Source organism: Drosophila arizonae, chromosome 4 (assembly GCF_054131065.1).
Source record: "Drosophila arizonae isolate 15081-1271.41 chromosome 4, UAZ_ARI_1.0, whole genome shotgun sequence".
In the NCBI taxonomy this organism is placed as follows: domain Eukaryota; kingdom Metazoa; phylum Arthropoda; class Insecta; order Diptera; family Drosophilidae; genus Drosophila; species Drosophila arizonae.
In genome coordinates this window covers 18,403,592-18,416,296 of record NC_142924.1, presented here as the reverse complement: position 1 = coordinate 18,416,296, position 12,705 = coordinate 18,403,592, and the positions used below count along the sequence as shown (strand labels likewise).

The 12,705-nt window shown below is 46.1% G+C and overlaps 5 protein-coding genes across 5 annotated transcripts; 2 read left to right on the top strand and 3 right to left on the bottom strand.

Annotated features, from left to right (window-relative positions):
* Positions 1-1,948: 1,948 nt before the first annotated feature.
* On the bottom strand, positions 1,949-4,242 carry LOC108614145 (uncharacterized). Its single transcript, XM_018008096.2, has 3 exons — positions 3,245-4,242; positions 2,725-3,187; positions 1,949-2,662 (listed from the first exon to the last, which is right to left on the bottom strand). Exons 1-3 carry the CDS (start codon positions 3,604-3,606, stop codon positions 2,246-2,248), a joined length of 1,242 nt encoding a protein of 413 aa, XP_017863585.1. The 5' UTR covers positions 3,607-4,242; the 3' UTR covers positions 1,949-2,245.
* An 875-nt stretch (positions 4,243-5,117) lies between these two features.
* Positions 5,118-6,879, top strand: Polr3D (RNA polymerase III subunit C53). Its single transcript, XM_018008095.2, has 5 exons — positions 5,118-5,472; positions 5,536-5,909; positions 5,968-6,042; positions 6,099-6,514; positions 6,579-6,879. Exons 1-5 carry the CDS (start codon positions 5,132-5,134, stop codon positions 6,771-6,773), a joined length of 1,401 nt encoding a protein of 466 aa, XP_017863584.2. The 5' UTR covers positions 5,118-5,131; the 3' UTR covers positions 6,774-6,879.
* mRpS26 (mitochondrial ribosomal protein S26) lies at positions 6,809-7,737 on the bottom strand. Its single transcript, XM_018008103.2, has 2 exons — positions 7,433-7,737; positions 6,809-7,374 (listed from the first exon to the last, which is right to left on the bottom strand). Exons 1-2 carry the CDS (start codon positions 7,639-7,641, stop codon positions 6,942-6,944), a joined length of 642 nt encoding a protein of 213 aa, XP_017863592.1. The 5' UTR covers positions 7,642-7,737; the 3' UTR covers positions 6,809-6,941.
* Positions 7,738-7,980: 243 nt separating this feature from the next.
* Positions 7,981-9,357, top strand: Wdr92 (dynein axonemal assembly factor 10). Its single transcript, XM_018008097.2, has 2 exons — positions 7,981-8,398; positions 8,457-9,357. The coding sequence occupies exons 1-2, from the start codon at positions 8,124-8,126 to the stop codon at positions 9,307-9,309; spliced, it is 1,128 nt and encodes a 375-aa protein (XP_017863586.1). The 5' UTR covers positions 7,981-8,123; the 3' UTR covers positions 9,310-9,357.
* On the bottom strand, positions 9,344-12,266 carry LOC108614142 (tetratricopeptide repeat protein 27). The gene is made up of 4 exons (XM_018008093.2): positions 11,929-12,266; positions 11,487-11,863; positions 10,920-11,422; positions 9,344-10,851 (listed from the first exon to the last, which is right to left on the bottom strand). The coding sequence occupies exons 1-4, from the start codon at positions 11,990-11,992 to the stop codon at positions 9,378-9,380; spliced, it is 2,418 nt and encodes an 805-aa protein (XP_017863582.1). The 5' UTR covers positions 11,993-12,266; the 3' UTR covers positions 9,344-9,377.
* Positions 12,267-12,705: the final 439 nt, after the last annotated feature.

Here is a 12,705-nt window from a genome sequence, read left to right as displayed (position 1 = left end):
AGTGGATAAACATATTGATATACGTAGTGTTAGGCAGCGAAATGTAACTGCTAACAGATTACTGTAAATAACAGTGAGCATTTATAAATCAAGAAACTGACTTTAATTACATTTTCTATGATTTTTCAAGTCTGAAATAACATCAAGTTTTAAATATGAATTATAAAACTAAACTAAATAATATATAAATTATAAATGCAATAAAAACAAATTAAAAAAGAAAAAGCATAATATGAAACGAGATAAAAATTGTTCACTGTCTATCAGCGTCCACAAAGATTTGATATAAATCCATTTACAGAATTACATTTCTCAACTCCACGCATGCAAATTGAGAGAAACATGTAAGAGAAGCAAACCCCTTGAGCCAATTTTGGTAATCGTAAGCCTTAATTAACATTCAAAACAAACAAATGAGTGTGCGGCTAAAGCAAACTGAAAGCACGAGCCAACCCCAATGAGAGCGACCTGACAAACACCTCCAAATGCAAGACGAAAGAAAGCCATAAATCTATTTTGAAATGCAGCAGGGAGCAAGAGAGAGAGAGAGAGAGAGAGACAGAAACAGAGGCAGACAGTTGACTGTTTGCATTGGGAGAAAGGAAAATGCCCGGCAGCAAAGTGCATGCAATGGAAGGGGAACTTAAGTTGCATCAACTGCAACTGCAACAGCAACAGCAGACAGTAGCTGTGAGGGTCAACTTTCTGGAGCTGCCAAAACAAATCTACTTGCTGTCAAAGTTGTTGCACCTATGCGTAAGTCGGGGCACATCCCTGCGAATCGCCTTTCAATTAATGCATAATTCTCCAATGTCATGGCTGGGCAGCCGCTTTGTTGCTGCTTTCATCTGCAGTCGGGTGTGCGGGAGGAGGGGAGCGGGGGTTGATTTTACTTAACGCCTCGCCTCAGCACTTAACTTCCGTTTCCTGTTACTTTGCCAACGGCGTTGCAGCCACACAGAAGGGGCTGAACGGACTGCAGGGGCTGGGAGCTAAGGCATTTGCAACTAATTGAAAGTGCAATGTGATGCTGCAGAATGCAATTAATGCCTTCAAGCTGCAGACGCCGGACTTTATGCCTTTGATTTGTATTGCCCCACCATGACGAGCTGCAGTAGCCAAAAAAAAAAAAAAAATGGGGAACAGAAAGACAAACTTGGTGCAGGAATTTCCGCTGGAGGCAGCAGCCATGAGAGAGAATGAAAGCAAATACGACTCCAATTGCCTAGCAATGAATCTAGAGAATTTCGAATAGAAATCTACATGCACAGACTCCCAGAAGCCCAAGAAAATTCTATGCAAAGCTGACTAAAGCACTGAACACGTGGACTGGGACAGAGCTGCTTGCGTTTGGGCAAAACAATAAATTGCTTTTTAAACACTTACAACTTACAAGTTGCAGGGTGTCAAGTGCATTTTGGACTGCTTACCCCAGGCTGCCACGTTGCCACGTTGCCGTTGCACGCTTGGCTTAGCCTCGCTTGCGAAACTGACAACTTTCTAAGAATAACTGCAAAGCGATTTGCATATTTTGCACCTCAACAAGGGGGAGGGGGGGAGGGGCAGGGAGCGTGAAGTAAGCGATGCCAACTTTATCGCACTCAATGCAGCCAAACAAGGCTCACACACACGCACACGCACACACACATGCATTCAATTGCCATCTCTTACTCGTAAATCTTGGCCAGAAACTTTGGCAGACACGAAAATTTATTTATAAACACAACAAACCGAAACACTTGAGTAATGCAACTTGTGTAGCTGTCATAGCAATAGCAATAGCAATAGCAAAAGCTACCCACGGCTACAGTGAAGTCTGCGCTCGAACCCAACAGCAGCTCATAAGAGGCACACGTCATGCCCTCTTTACTTTCAACAGCTCCTGCTCGAGCGAAGAAAGCATTTAATAGTTCAAGTCTTTGTTTAGCAACTGACTTGAATACATATATACATATATAAATCCTTTATTAGTTTGTATAAGTTTGTGCAAATTCTATTCTACTCAGTGCTACTAGATATGCCCTAATACTATATAAAACTTGGAAGAAAATTTGAATTAGAATACATTTAGATCTCTTAGATCAATATTGCTTGAAGTGTTAAACTAAATTGCAAAGAAACAAACAGAGATAGATTTCACTCTCTCTCTCTCTCACTCTCTTGAACATTGCAATTGAATCGCCATCAACTATAGCTTAAATTTTATAAATAATACAAATGCAAAGCTGTCAAATCGTTGCCCCCCCTACAACGGATCTAATATGCCCTGTTCATCAAAGTAGGGCAAGATTGCTTTCAGTGTCTCCAGCACACGCTCATTGGCGAACAGCTGGCGACGTTTGGCCAGTATAGCGTCGGAGCTCATGAAAGTGGCCACGGTAAAGTCCTCGCCCGCCTCCTTGGATGCACAGCAAATGGGCAGCTCACAGACGACGGCATAGTAGGCATAGAAGAGACACTGGCGCATTTCCTCAACCAGTTGCTCGTAGCTCAGCGTGTTGCCGGTATAATTTAAGGCAGTCAAGGTCTGGCAGAGGCTTTCATAGTAACGCTTCAGCAGGTGCTCACGGTGCTGCAGCAGCACATCCAATTGCAAGCTGGTATACAGAAAGAACTGGACATCGATGGCGGCGCTGCCAATGAAACAGTTTTGGAAATCCACCTGAAAGGTAAAAAAATTGCAATTTCAATAAATCCTGGATATATATATATGTATGTACTCACAATAATAGCCTTCTTCTCCGCAGCATTGATCATCAGATTGTTCAGCCAGAGATCGCCATGCACTATGACTGGCATCGCCGTATTCTTGCCATCCACCACAGTTTTCATGCGCGTTTCATACTCAGCCGGAAGTTGAGCTCGCATTTTGTCTGCTATTTTCGACATGCCCGGCAACTCGGCCGCCACGTCTGCGCCAAAGGCCGTGCCATTCACCACAATAACCTGGGCAAAGGGGTCATCCAGGCCCTCGGCATAGTGAGAGGGCGACAGTTGACCCACCAGTTCCGGCTGCTCGTGCAGCAGCAGCATCGAAGCAGCATGAAACTGTGCCAATTTGTGCACACAAATCTCAGCATCCTCTAGATTCAAGCCCTTTTGGCGATTCATTGAGGCATAGCCCAGTGCGCAGAGATCCTCCAGCAAATAGATCTCTTTGCCTGGTTCACGCTCCACAAAAAGACAGCTGAAAGTAAACAAAGATTAATATATTTGTTATATTTAAATGAGAGAGTTCACTTACTCAGCACTCAGCTTGTGCTCCTCCAGCGAAGACTTTTCCAATATCTTTGCCATGGCGGGCAATATCTCCTGGAACATTAGCTTCTCATTGGAGCCCACCTCGGCCACAATGGGCAGCAAATCCTTCAGCACGTAGTTGCCTTGCTCTAACGGTGCATCTTCGCTCTTGCGAAATTCAACTTTTATCCGATAGATGACGCTGCAGAAGTTCTCGCCACGCTGTATAATTGGCTCACTGTGAAAGCTCTCCACTCGCAAGCTTTCACTATTGAATGCCAATGCCAAAGCTTTTGCTATATAGTCTGCATCGTGATTTGTTGAGGTAGCCGCCTCTGCCGCTGTCTTCTCTCCAGTTAGATCCATGTTTTTGCTTTTTTTTTTTTTTTTTTTTTTTTGTTTCAGGTGCTGCCCTCGTATGCGTCCGTCCGCGGCGAGTGTTTCCGAAATACTAGCGCGCAAACTTTTGCGGCATTATGAAATTCACTATTTCCCCCGTTCAATTGAACGACCTGAGCTTATCAGTTACGACATTAGTTGTTTTAACACACAAATAACAGAGAATTACTGAATCGTCTCCCCAACACAGAGAAAGAGAGAGAGAATAGAGAAAGGGAACAACTCTCAATCCATTGATATCAGCCAAGTCAAACAATATTGATAAGAACTAATGCAACTAATTCTCTTTTGATTCAAATATTTTTATCGTACTCAATCAGTTAGCATAATCTATGCAGACAGAAAGGTTTGTTTGTTCAAAGTTCGCATGGACTATGCTTTATAGAGGAACAGCCCATAAGTCGTTATTGACAATGATATATTAGCAGGTGTGTGCCTAATAGTATTATTCACGGTTTAACATATTTCTATTGAACTTTGCCAACAAGATAGAACATTTCGATTTCGAACTCGAAGATTAGATACCCGGCTAGACACATAATACAGAAATGATATATGTACATATGTATTTTTATGATCAGTCATTTCTTAATCTAGTCCGATATTTAAAAGGATTATCAGGAAATAAAGTATAGTGTAAGCTTAGTGATATTAAAGCAAAAATTAAATAAAAATTAAACTTGTTTGCTTAAAAGTTTGCGTGCACTCAATTAAGACAGAGAGACATGGAAAGCAATTGTATCAAATTATAAACACGTTTGTAAACATATGGCATTAGCATTGAGCATAAATGGCACATAGTAGGAAGCGTAATACCCTGTATTCTTACTGAATTTGTGTGCGTATAAGCCACAGAGCAACTTAGAATTCATATTGCATATCTAACTATAGGTAATATTATTTATGTACATCAGAATTAATAATTATATGTAAATATGTACTTACCTTTACAGACTATTCAGCTGATCAATCACAAACACTACACGCAAATGCGATTTATTTTAACAAGCTAATTTCAAACACGAGCTTGCATGTTGCCGAACAATAACACAAAAACACAACTTTAAAGAACATCACACCATCAATTGCATTTAATGATCTTATATTTTAAAAACAACAAAATCAAATCACCAAGCCGCGAAAACGATTGCAATATTTATTCACTTATCGATATATTCGGCTTTATTACACAAATTACACAAACAGCTGATCGGCATCTCAGCTTAGCACACGCGCGGCACGAAAATCTGCAATTTGAGGCGTATTTGATGTGAACACGTTACACTAGCACATAGAACATTTAGGTGGATGCATGAAACCACTTTATACATCACTTGAAACAATAAATAAATAAATATTTACACACAGTAAGCTCAAATGCCGCGCAGATTGCAAAGCACGCAGTACAAGCTGCCTTGGATACGGTAACACTGGATATGTGCGGCGATATATCGGTTCGCTTAGCACGTTTATCGGCATGTGCGTATATGGTATGCATTTTACAGCACTGTTTCAATTAACCTCAATCATCGTCAAATCCCAGCTCGTTGAATTTCTCAATAATCAACATAAATTCTATAGCCAACTTCTGTGGCCGCATTTGGCCAGCGGCAGTGCCGAACGGCAGTTAACAATGCCAGCCAAGAGAGCGTCAACAGCGGCCCAGCCAGCTGCCACAGCCAGCACAACAACGACAACAACTCCACTGAGCAACATGTCCAACGGAATGTCACGGTTAACGCCAGCTCGAGACTTGACCCTCGGCGGACGAGGGGCAACAGCGACTAAGAAAGTATTTGCACCTAATTTAAATGCGGTGCGAAACAAGAACATGTGAGTAGCTCTTGGTTAAGGCAAGTCGAGGATTAAAACTAATGCGAGTACATTTTTCTACAGCAATGTAAAGACGTCCAAGGACTTTACCCAGCCTCGCGGTGGTCGTCGCGGTGCTCGTGGCGCTGGTGGTGCAACTCGTGGTCGTGGCGCCGGTAATGGCAATTCAACACTCATTCAAACAACAGGCGTTTTCTCAGAAGGCGCTGGAGCAGTGCACGTGCGAAAACCCTCAAGCGGCGGGGGCGGCGGCTCATCCTATGCGCGCGGCGGCGAAGAAGTGGCGGTGTCACGAAAGCGCAAGGATGATAAGACGCCCGATCAGCGAGTTCGCGAGCTAGCGGGTAGCGATGCCAGCGAAGACGACGAGTCCGAGGATGAGGAAAGTGACCTTGAAAAGACTGAATTGAACTTCAAACCAGTGATGCTAAAGGAGGGTGAGTGGACGAATTCTTGCCTAATAAGCTAATAGCTATTAAAACTCTGCCTTGCCAGGTCTCTGGAACAGCCAAAAGCTGAACTTAAAACAGGAAGCTGCAGTCATACCAAAGGAAAATGCGGATGCAACAGGTAGGCAGCAATTTGCAAAGCAATTTTCCAAATCATTTCAAGTGTCCCTTTCACAGACTCCTTGGCTGTGGCGCAGCATTTACAGCAACTGCACGTGCAGTCCAGACCGGAGGATCCACCCGCACAATATGGACGCTATCCCCGCAGTATTGCCGCCTTTCTCGACGCGCCCCAATCGCAGCTGTTTATCATGCAACTGCCCAACGTGCTGCCCTGCGTGGCAGACGAAGGTGAAGATGCAGCACCAGCAGCAAGCACAGAGCAGCCGACGGCGAGTGCTGCCGCCTCAGAGCAGCCCAACAGCCCGTTACCCACGTCGGGACGGGAAGGCACGCCCAAGCACAGTATGCTAACACAGCTGGAGGAGGGTCAAATAGGCAAGATATTACGCTATCGCTCCGGCCGGGTTAAGCTTCAGCTGGGCGACACGCACTTCGATTTAGATTTAGGCTTAGATTCAGGTTTCCTTCAGGTAAATCGCAGATAAATTTTCCTCAAATTTTCTGATCTCAAATTTGTAAATTTGTGTATTTCAGGAGGTCATGTCCATCAACAGCAATCGGGAGCAAAGGAGCGGCAACATGATTAATCTGGGTCCCATCCAGGCGAAGCTAAAGGCCACGCCCGATTGGGAGCATTTGTTCAAGCAGCTGGAGGCAGATGCCCGACAACCAAAATCCGCAACGTCTACATTACCCACAGCAGCAACGGGATCATCTGCTGCCACGTAGCACTCGCCAAACTCGACAACAGAATCCAATTTAGATTTAGTTTAGTTTAGTTTAGGCGCATGTAATAATTTTTGTAAATATAGGGTGATTAAGTTATTTAACTGCATATTGATTACCGAGTAAACTCTATTTTTTATAAATGTAACGAAACAAGTATTTCTCCTAGTCCTAGTTGCTTTGCGGCTGCGTGGCACGCCCCTTTATCATGTTGCCCGCCAGATCGATGGCAAAGTTGTAATCCACGGGATTGGCCAGCGCCGTTTCAATAGCCTCATCCAGATTTTCGCGTGTGATGAATGTTTTGGACTGTTCAATCTCGTAGCGTACCCGCTCGTTGGCTCGCTCGCGCCGCTCCTCCTCACGCAATTTGCCAGCCTCGAGGCGCTCTTGCACGTAGGCCACCTTCTCTTCGCGCTCCTTGGCCAAACGCACTTCACGCTCTTTGGCAATCTTGGCGTTCCAAGCGGCGTTTACCTCAACGCAGCGCTGGAACTCGGCCTCCTCCTGCTCGGGCGTCAACACTATGTGATCCGCAGTGGAAGTCTCCTGCTGGCGCACTACCTCTTCCCGCAAATATTGACGCACTGACCGCAGCTGGGTTCTGTATGGCAAAGAGAGATGTTATAAATGAATGTTTTTCTCTATTTTGTTATGCTCACTTGTAGTGATTGTGCAGCCGCATTAGCTCCGTGCGCTCTTCCTCGGTCTGCTTCTTGCGCTCTGGCACGCGGAAGAGCTTGCTCTTAGCCACAGGCAGCCAGCGCGGTTTGCGGCGCCACCTGACGAATTCCAGTGCAAAGTTATTGCTGCCTGTTTTGGCAGCCGCCACAGTGGACTGATTGAGCAATTGGCAGCCTGCGCGCAGCATGTTTTCTTTTAACAATTCAACTCTTTATATTTCTGCGCTGTTACGGCATCAAACCACGTTCGATAGTCTCACACGAGCTATCGATAGTTGAGATACTCACTATTTATTCAAGTCCATTGGCGACGGGTATCTCTTTGCAGAATAACTAATATAATTAAAAATTGTAATATATAAAAGCTTCAATTAAATTACAAAATAAAACACTATATTATATGGTAAAACTGATATCCTTAATTATATAAATATATAAATTAATAAATACTAATTGCCTGCCAACAACAGGGTATCTTTTAAAATACTCTTTCAACATAATCGATATCACTTTATTTCGCGTGTTATCGTGCCGGCGATTATTAGTCGGTCGAATGTTATCAAAGGAACCATGGCAACATTCCGAAAACAAGTTGCTTTTGAATTTTCAATAGATTCGAAACTCAACATTTAAAAGGCAGAATTGAATATATAAAAAAAAAGCTAAAAACATGGACAAGCCACAGATGATTGAACATTTACACGAATCCGTGGCCTACACGGTATACGACACCAAATGGATACCCCTGTCGGCCAAATTCGTGGTGCTTGGCTCCAAGCCCAATAGCCACGGCATATTGGACATTTACGAGCTGAACGAAGATAAGCTCAAGAAGGTCAAGTCAGTTGAGAAGAAGGCTGCTTTCAAGTGTGGCACCTTTGGCGCCTCCTCGCTGCGCAACCGGCACATGGCCATTGGCGACTTTGAGGGGCGCCTGCAAGTGCTGTAAGTGGCTAATTAGCTCTATAATAGATGCCAATACATATATAGTCCTTCCACACAGGGATCTGGAGCGTCCCGAGATGGCTGTATATAATGTAAAAGGCCACACGGGCATAATAAACTGCATCGATGCGATTGGCGGCACACAGCTGGAGTGTGGAGCACCGGAAATCGTGACTGGCGGTCGGGATGGAGCTGTCAAGGTGTGGGACATACGCCAGGGCCAGGAGCCCGTGGTGGACATATCGCCGCCAGCGCAGATGGGTGACGGCGTCAACAGAAGCAATCTACGGCGCGACTGCTGGGCGCTTGCCTTTGGCAACACCTTCAACGCTGAGGAGCGCCTCATTGCGGCTGGCTACGACAACGGGGACCTGAAGCTATTCGATTTGCGGGCCATGGGCGTGCGCTGGGAGGCGACCATTAGGAACGGCATCTGCGGCCTGGAGTTCGATCGCCGTGACATACCCATGAACAAGCTGGCCGTGACCACATTGGAGGGCGGCCTTCTGGTCTACGACATGCGCACCCAGCACCCCACCAAGGGATTCAGTTACGTGGAGGAGCGCAATGCTGGTCGCAGCGTGGGCTCCAATGGCGTCATCACTGGTCCCAAGGCCACAGTCTGGACCGTGCGCCACGTACCGCAGAACCGCGACGTCTTCCTGACGGGCAGCGGCACCGGCTCCATACGCCTCTGGAAGTACGAGTACCCGGATCGACGCGTTTTCCAGGATGCCGATGGCAACAAGGAAGGCGTCGCCGGCAAACTGCATATGATCAGCGCTGTAACCTTGAGCTCCCAGCCCGTGCACAGCTTCGACTGGCATCCGGACAAGCTGGGCTTGGCTGTTGCCGGCGCCTTCGATCAAAGCGTGCGCGTCCTCATCACCACGAAGCTGAATACGCTTTAGAATATAGAAAATGGAATACAATAAAGGAAATATATAGATTATATGAAAGACGTTTTAATAAACCTTATCTACATTGACTTGAAATTCATGCGCTGGGACACGATATTGGCGAGCTGTTTGTTCTGCTGCTCCAGCAGCTGCATTTGGTCCGCATGCTCCTTGTTACCGCTCACCGGCCCCCTGCTTCCTAGCGCATTGAGGCAGGAGGTGGTCGCCAGGCGACAGGAATTGAGCTGCGATGTTACCATGGTCTCGCTCTCGTCCGCGGCATGATCCTTGATGGCGGCTATCGAAAGCTCGGCTGCCTCCAAACACAGATTGAGCGCCTTCTTGGCGTGCGCCGGCTGGCTCGCCCAGTTGAGCTCCTTGGCCGTGTAGGCGCGATAGCATTTGACCAGTCGCTCGGCCTTCTTCATGGGCGTCGCTGCCACCAGGGCCGCCAGTTCCCAGACCAGGGGCTCATTGCCATGCTGAATGCACTGGTGGCCCATCATCTGTGTTAGGCGGCGACGCAGCGAGCTGGACATAGCTTGCGACGTGGACTCGGATTCCATTTGCCTGGCAACGCCGTAGACAATGCGCGTGAGCACCTCCTCGTCGAGGAAATGCTGCTTGAGCTGACCGAGCTGCTGGTACGCACGCATCGCATCCTCCCAGTGATTGGTGTCCACCGAGACGAGCAAATAGTTCTCCCACACCTTCCAGTTGTTGTAGTTGCACTTGAGCGCCTCGCCAAGCAGGCGGTGCGCCCGCTCCTTGTCGCCCAGCTTGATGAGCGCCTTGGCCAGGTTGTTCCACGACTCAAATCCATTTGGCTCTAGGTGCGTGTAGCCCAAATACCACTTGACAGCCGTTGCCCAGCGCTCCAGCTGGATGGCAGAGTAGCCACAGCGCAGCAGAATCGGCTCCTGCAGCGCATTGATCTCCAGCGACAGCTCGTAGTGATCGATGGCCGCTGCGTACTCGGCGCGCCTATAGAAGTAGTTGCCCCAATAGGCCTGAGCCTTGCCGCTGGTGTGCTTGGAGTACTCCCACGCCTGCTCGTAGCACTGCGGATCATCGACTGCATCGCCCAGCAAGCAATAGAGGAGCACAGTGGGCTGCTTCTCTAACTCCTGGCGTATTATCTCTGCCGCCTTGTGGCGCAGCTCCAAGCTGGTGTAGCACTCGATGACCTGTTGCCAGGCCTGGATCTGCAAGCACACATCCAACGCCGTCTTCGTCATGCCAAGTGAGCGCAACAGATCCACCAGTTGCAGCTGCACCTGCCACTTGGGCTGCAGGAACGAGGCGAAGCCATAGGAGAGCCGCTCACGCAGCGTATACTTCTCCACGTTGTCCAGCAGCTTGACACACTCCTCGCACTGCTTCCAGCTGCGCTCCACGGTGCGCCGCTGATTGGATTCCTGGATGCAGTTCAGCAACAACGCAGACTGACGCACCTGCAGAGGTCCATGCTGCTGATAGAGCAAGGTTCGCGTATACGGCTCCAGCTGTTCATCTGCCAGGCGATCCTTGGGCTGAGAGCGCTTCAGTTGCTTGCTGAAAAGCAAAGGAAATAGCGTGAGTCAGAGTTACGAGAATACTTATGTATAGCGATTCATACTCACACCTTGGCCAGCACGAGGACTTGCAGAACGCTGGGCAGCGTCATCACCTCGTTGTCCTTTGGATCTATAAATCGAATACGTTCCAGGCGCGTATCATCCTCCAGAAGCAGCAAGTGTGGCAAGCTAGTTGTAGCATTGCTGAACTCAGCTTTGGGCAAAGTTTCCTCCGACGATTTTTGGTCCACTTTCAGACAGAGCTGAGGCAGCGCCTTCTGCTGAAACTTGGTGCGCAGGCCGAGCAGACCCTCCACATTTAGTTCCACCTGCAAATGCGCACAGAGCTCATCCAGCACCTCGGCTGCCAAATCGGAACGATGGAACTGCAAATAGCCGTTGGCTAATTCAAGCAGCAGCAGCGCTTGTAGCTCCAGCTGAGCGAAAGCAGATAAATGGGGACGCAGCTCAGCTGCTGCCAGCTTGAACTCCTCGTACAAAGCACTCGCCAGGTCGTCCAGGATGTGCTGTTGCAGGCAGACTAAACGCAGGCGCCACCACCAGATGACCTGCAGAGGAATTTGATGAAGATTATTCCCATTCTTAATCTTAATCTGGCCCAAGTAAACTCACCTTCGATGCGGGCTGTGCAGCGCTCAGAGTTTTGAGCATTTGCTTGGCTATAAGCAACAATTGTGCAGTCTTTACATTTGGATTCAGCTCCTCGCCGCTGGCCTTTAGCTGCTCCATCGCCTCACTCTGCTCCAACTTCAGGTCTTTCAGCATTTCTGTGCAGCCTTCCAGCTTATCGAATGGTCCAGTGAAATTATTTTGCACAAAGGCGAAAATCAATTGTAGGAAATCATTTAGCAATTCTGTTGCCTGCTCGATGCCAGTTAACTCCAGCTGGTCGTTGCCTTGCCATCGTTTTATTATTGTCTGTAGTTCGTCCACTGACCACAGCTCTTGGCTGCTCCACAGCTTTTGCAGTCGCTCATCAGCCGGCAAATCTGCGCAATAATTTTCTCTTTATAATAGTAATAGACAAACTTATATATTTAATTTTATTTCTTACCCTCAATGTGCTGTGCATCATTGAAATTGCACAGAAAATACTCGCTCAACGAATCTTCTAGCATTTTGGCATGGAATGTGTCCGCTGTGCAATAATTTAGCGTCCCACGTGCGCGAGAGTTCTTTGCCAACTAATTAACAGCTTTTACCAATTGCTAAAGGCTGACACAAATATAAATTCAAAGCACTATTGGAAGTCACAACGGGTTCTATATATTTAGGGACAATAAATGGCTTCAATCAAATAACGCAAGTTAAGACACAGACTAAATAGTAAATCCGCCAACTGCAAAAATGTATGTTTATCGATAACTTTCGATGAGCTGCCATCAAAAAGGTGGCGGCTAAAAGATATGTGTAATCGGAACATATGTTTTTCCAAATTATTAATATTAAATTTTAATTAAACTGTTTATTTTGTAGAAAACTAAAATATTGCATTTGTTTGTATATTGCTGTTTATAATCATTAGATTTCATTTATATACAAGTATATTATATTTTCTTACATTACTTTTTTCAGTATGTTGGTATTTTTTAATACTGGGCACATTGTGACACTGTCGCGGTATATTTTAATAAATTTTGAAATTGTCTTTATTTATGATTATTTTTAATGCAGCAAAGACAAAACATATATTATTATTTTCTCTTTTAGACGAATGAATATTTAAAAATGAAAATTGTACGCTATTATCTTAAGGGATAAAAGTATCTAATAACTAAATATATTATATAATATTTTTGTATTTGTATTATTGTATTATTTCTATTATTCA

Bases quoted from the DNA above. Each gene is read 5' to 3' on its own strand.
- Wdr92 (XM_018008097.2), top strand. From the start codon at position 8,124: ATGGACAAGCCACAGATGATTGAACATTTACACGAATCCGTGGCCTAC. The intron at 8,399-8,456 runs GTAAGTGGCTAA...CCTTCCACACAG, and splicing joins GAGGGGCGCCTGCAAGTGCT to GGATCTGGAGCGTCCCGAGA.
- LOC108614145 (XM_018008096.2), bottom strand. From the start codon at position 3,606: ATGGATCTAACTGGAGAGAAGACAGCGGCAGAGGCGGCTACCTCAACA. The intron at 3,188-3,244 runs GTAAGTGAACTC...GTTTACTTTCAG, and splicing joins GAGCACAAGCTGAGTGCTGA to CTGTCTTTTTGTGGAGCGTG. The intron at 2,663-2,724 runs GTGAGTACATAC...TTTACCTTTCAG, and splicing joins CGGAGAAGAAGGCTATTATT to GTGGATTTCCAAAACTGTTT.
- LOC108614142 (XM_018008093.2), bottom strand. From the start codon at position 11,992: ATGCTAGAAGATTCGTTGAGCGAGTATTTTCTGTGCAATTTCAATGAT. The intron at 11,864-11,928 runs GTAAGAAATAAA...ATTATTGCGCAG, and splicing joins TGATGCACAGCACATTGAGG to ATTTGCCGGCTGATGAGCGA. The intron at 11,423-11,486 runs GTGAGTTTACTT...ATTCCTCTGCAG, and splicing joins CTGCACAGCCCGCATCGAAG to GTCATCTGGTGGTGGCGCCT.
- Polr3D (XM_018008095.2), top strand. From the start codon at position 5,132: ATGCATTTTACAGCACTGTTTCAATTAACCTCAATCATCGTCAAATCC. The intron at 5,473-5,535 runs GTGAGTAGCTCT...ATTTTTCTACAG, and splicing joins GCGGTGCGAAACAAGAACAT to CAATGTAAAGACGTCCAAGG. The intron at 5,910-5,967 runs GTGAGTGGACGA...CTGCCTTGCCAG, and splicing joins ACCAGTGATGCTAAAGGAGG to GTCTCTGGAACAGCCAAAAG.
- mRpS26 (XM_018008103.2), bottom strand. From the start codon at position 7,641: ATGCTGCGCGCAGGCTGCCAATTGCTCAATCAGTCCACTGTGGCGGCT. The intron at 7,375-7,432 runs GTGAGCATAACA...TTTGCCATACAG, and splicing joins CGGCTGCACAATCACTACAA to AACCCAGCTGCGGTCAGTGC.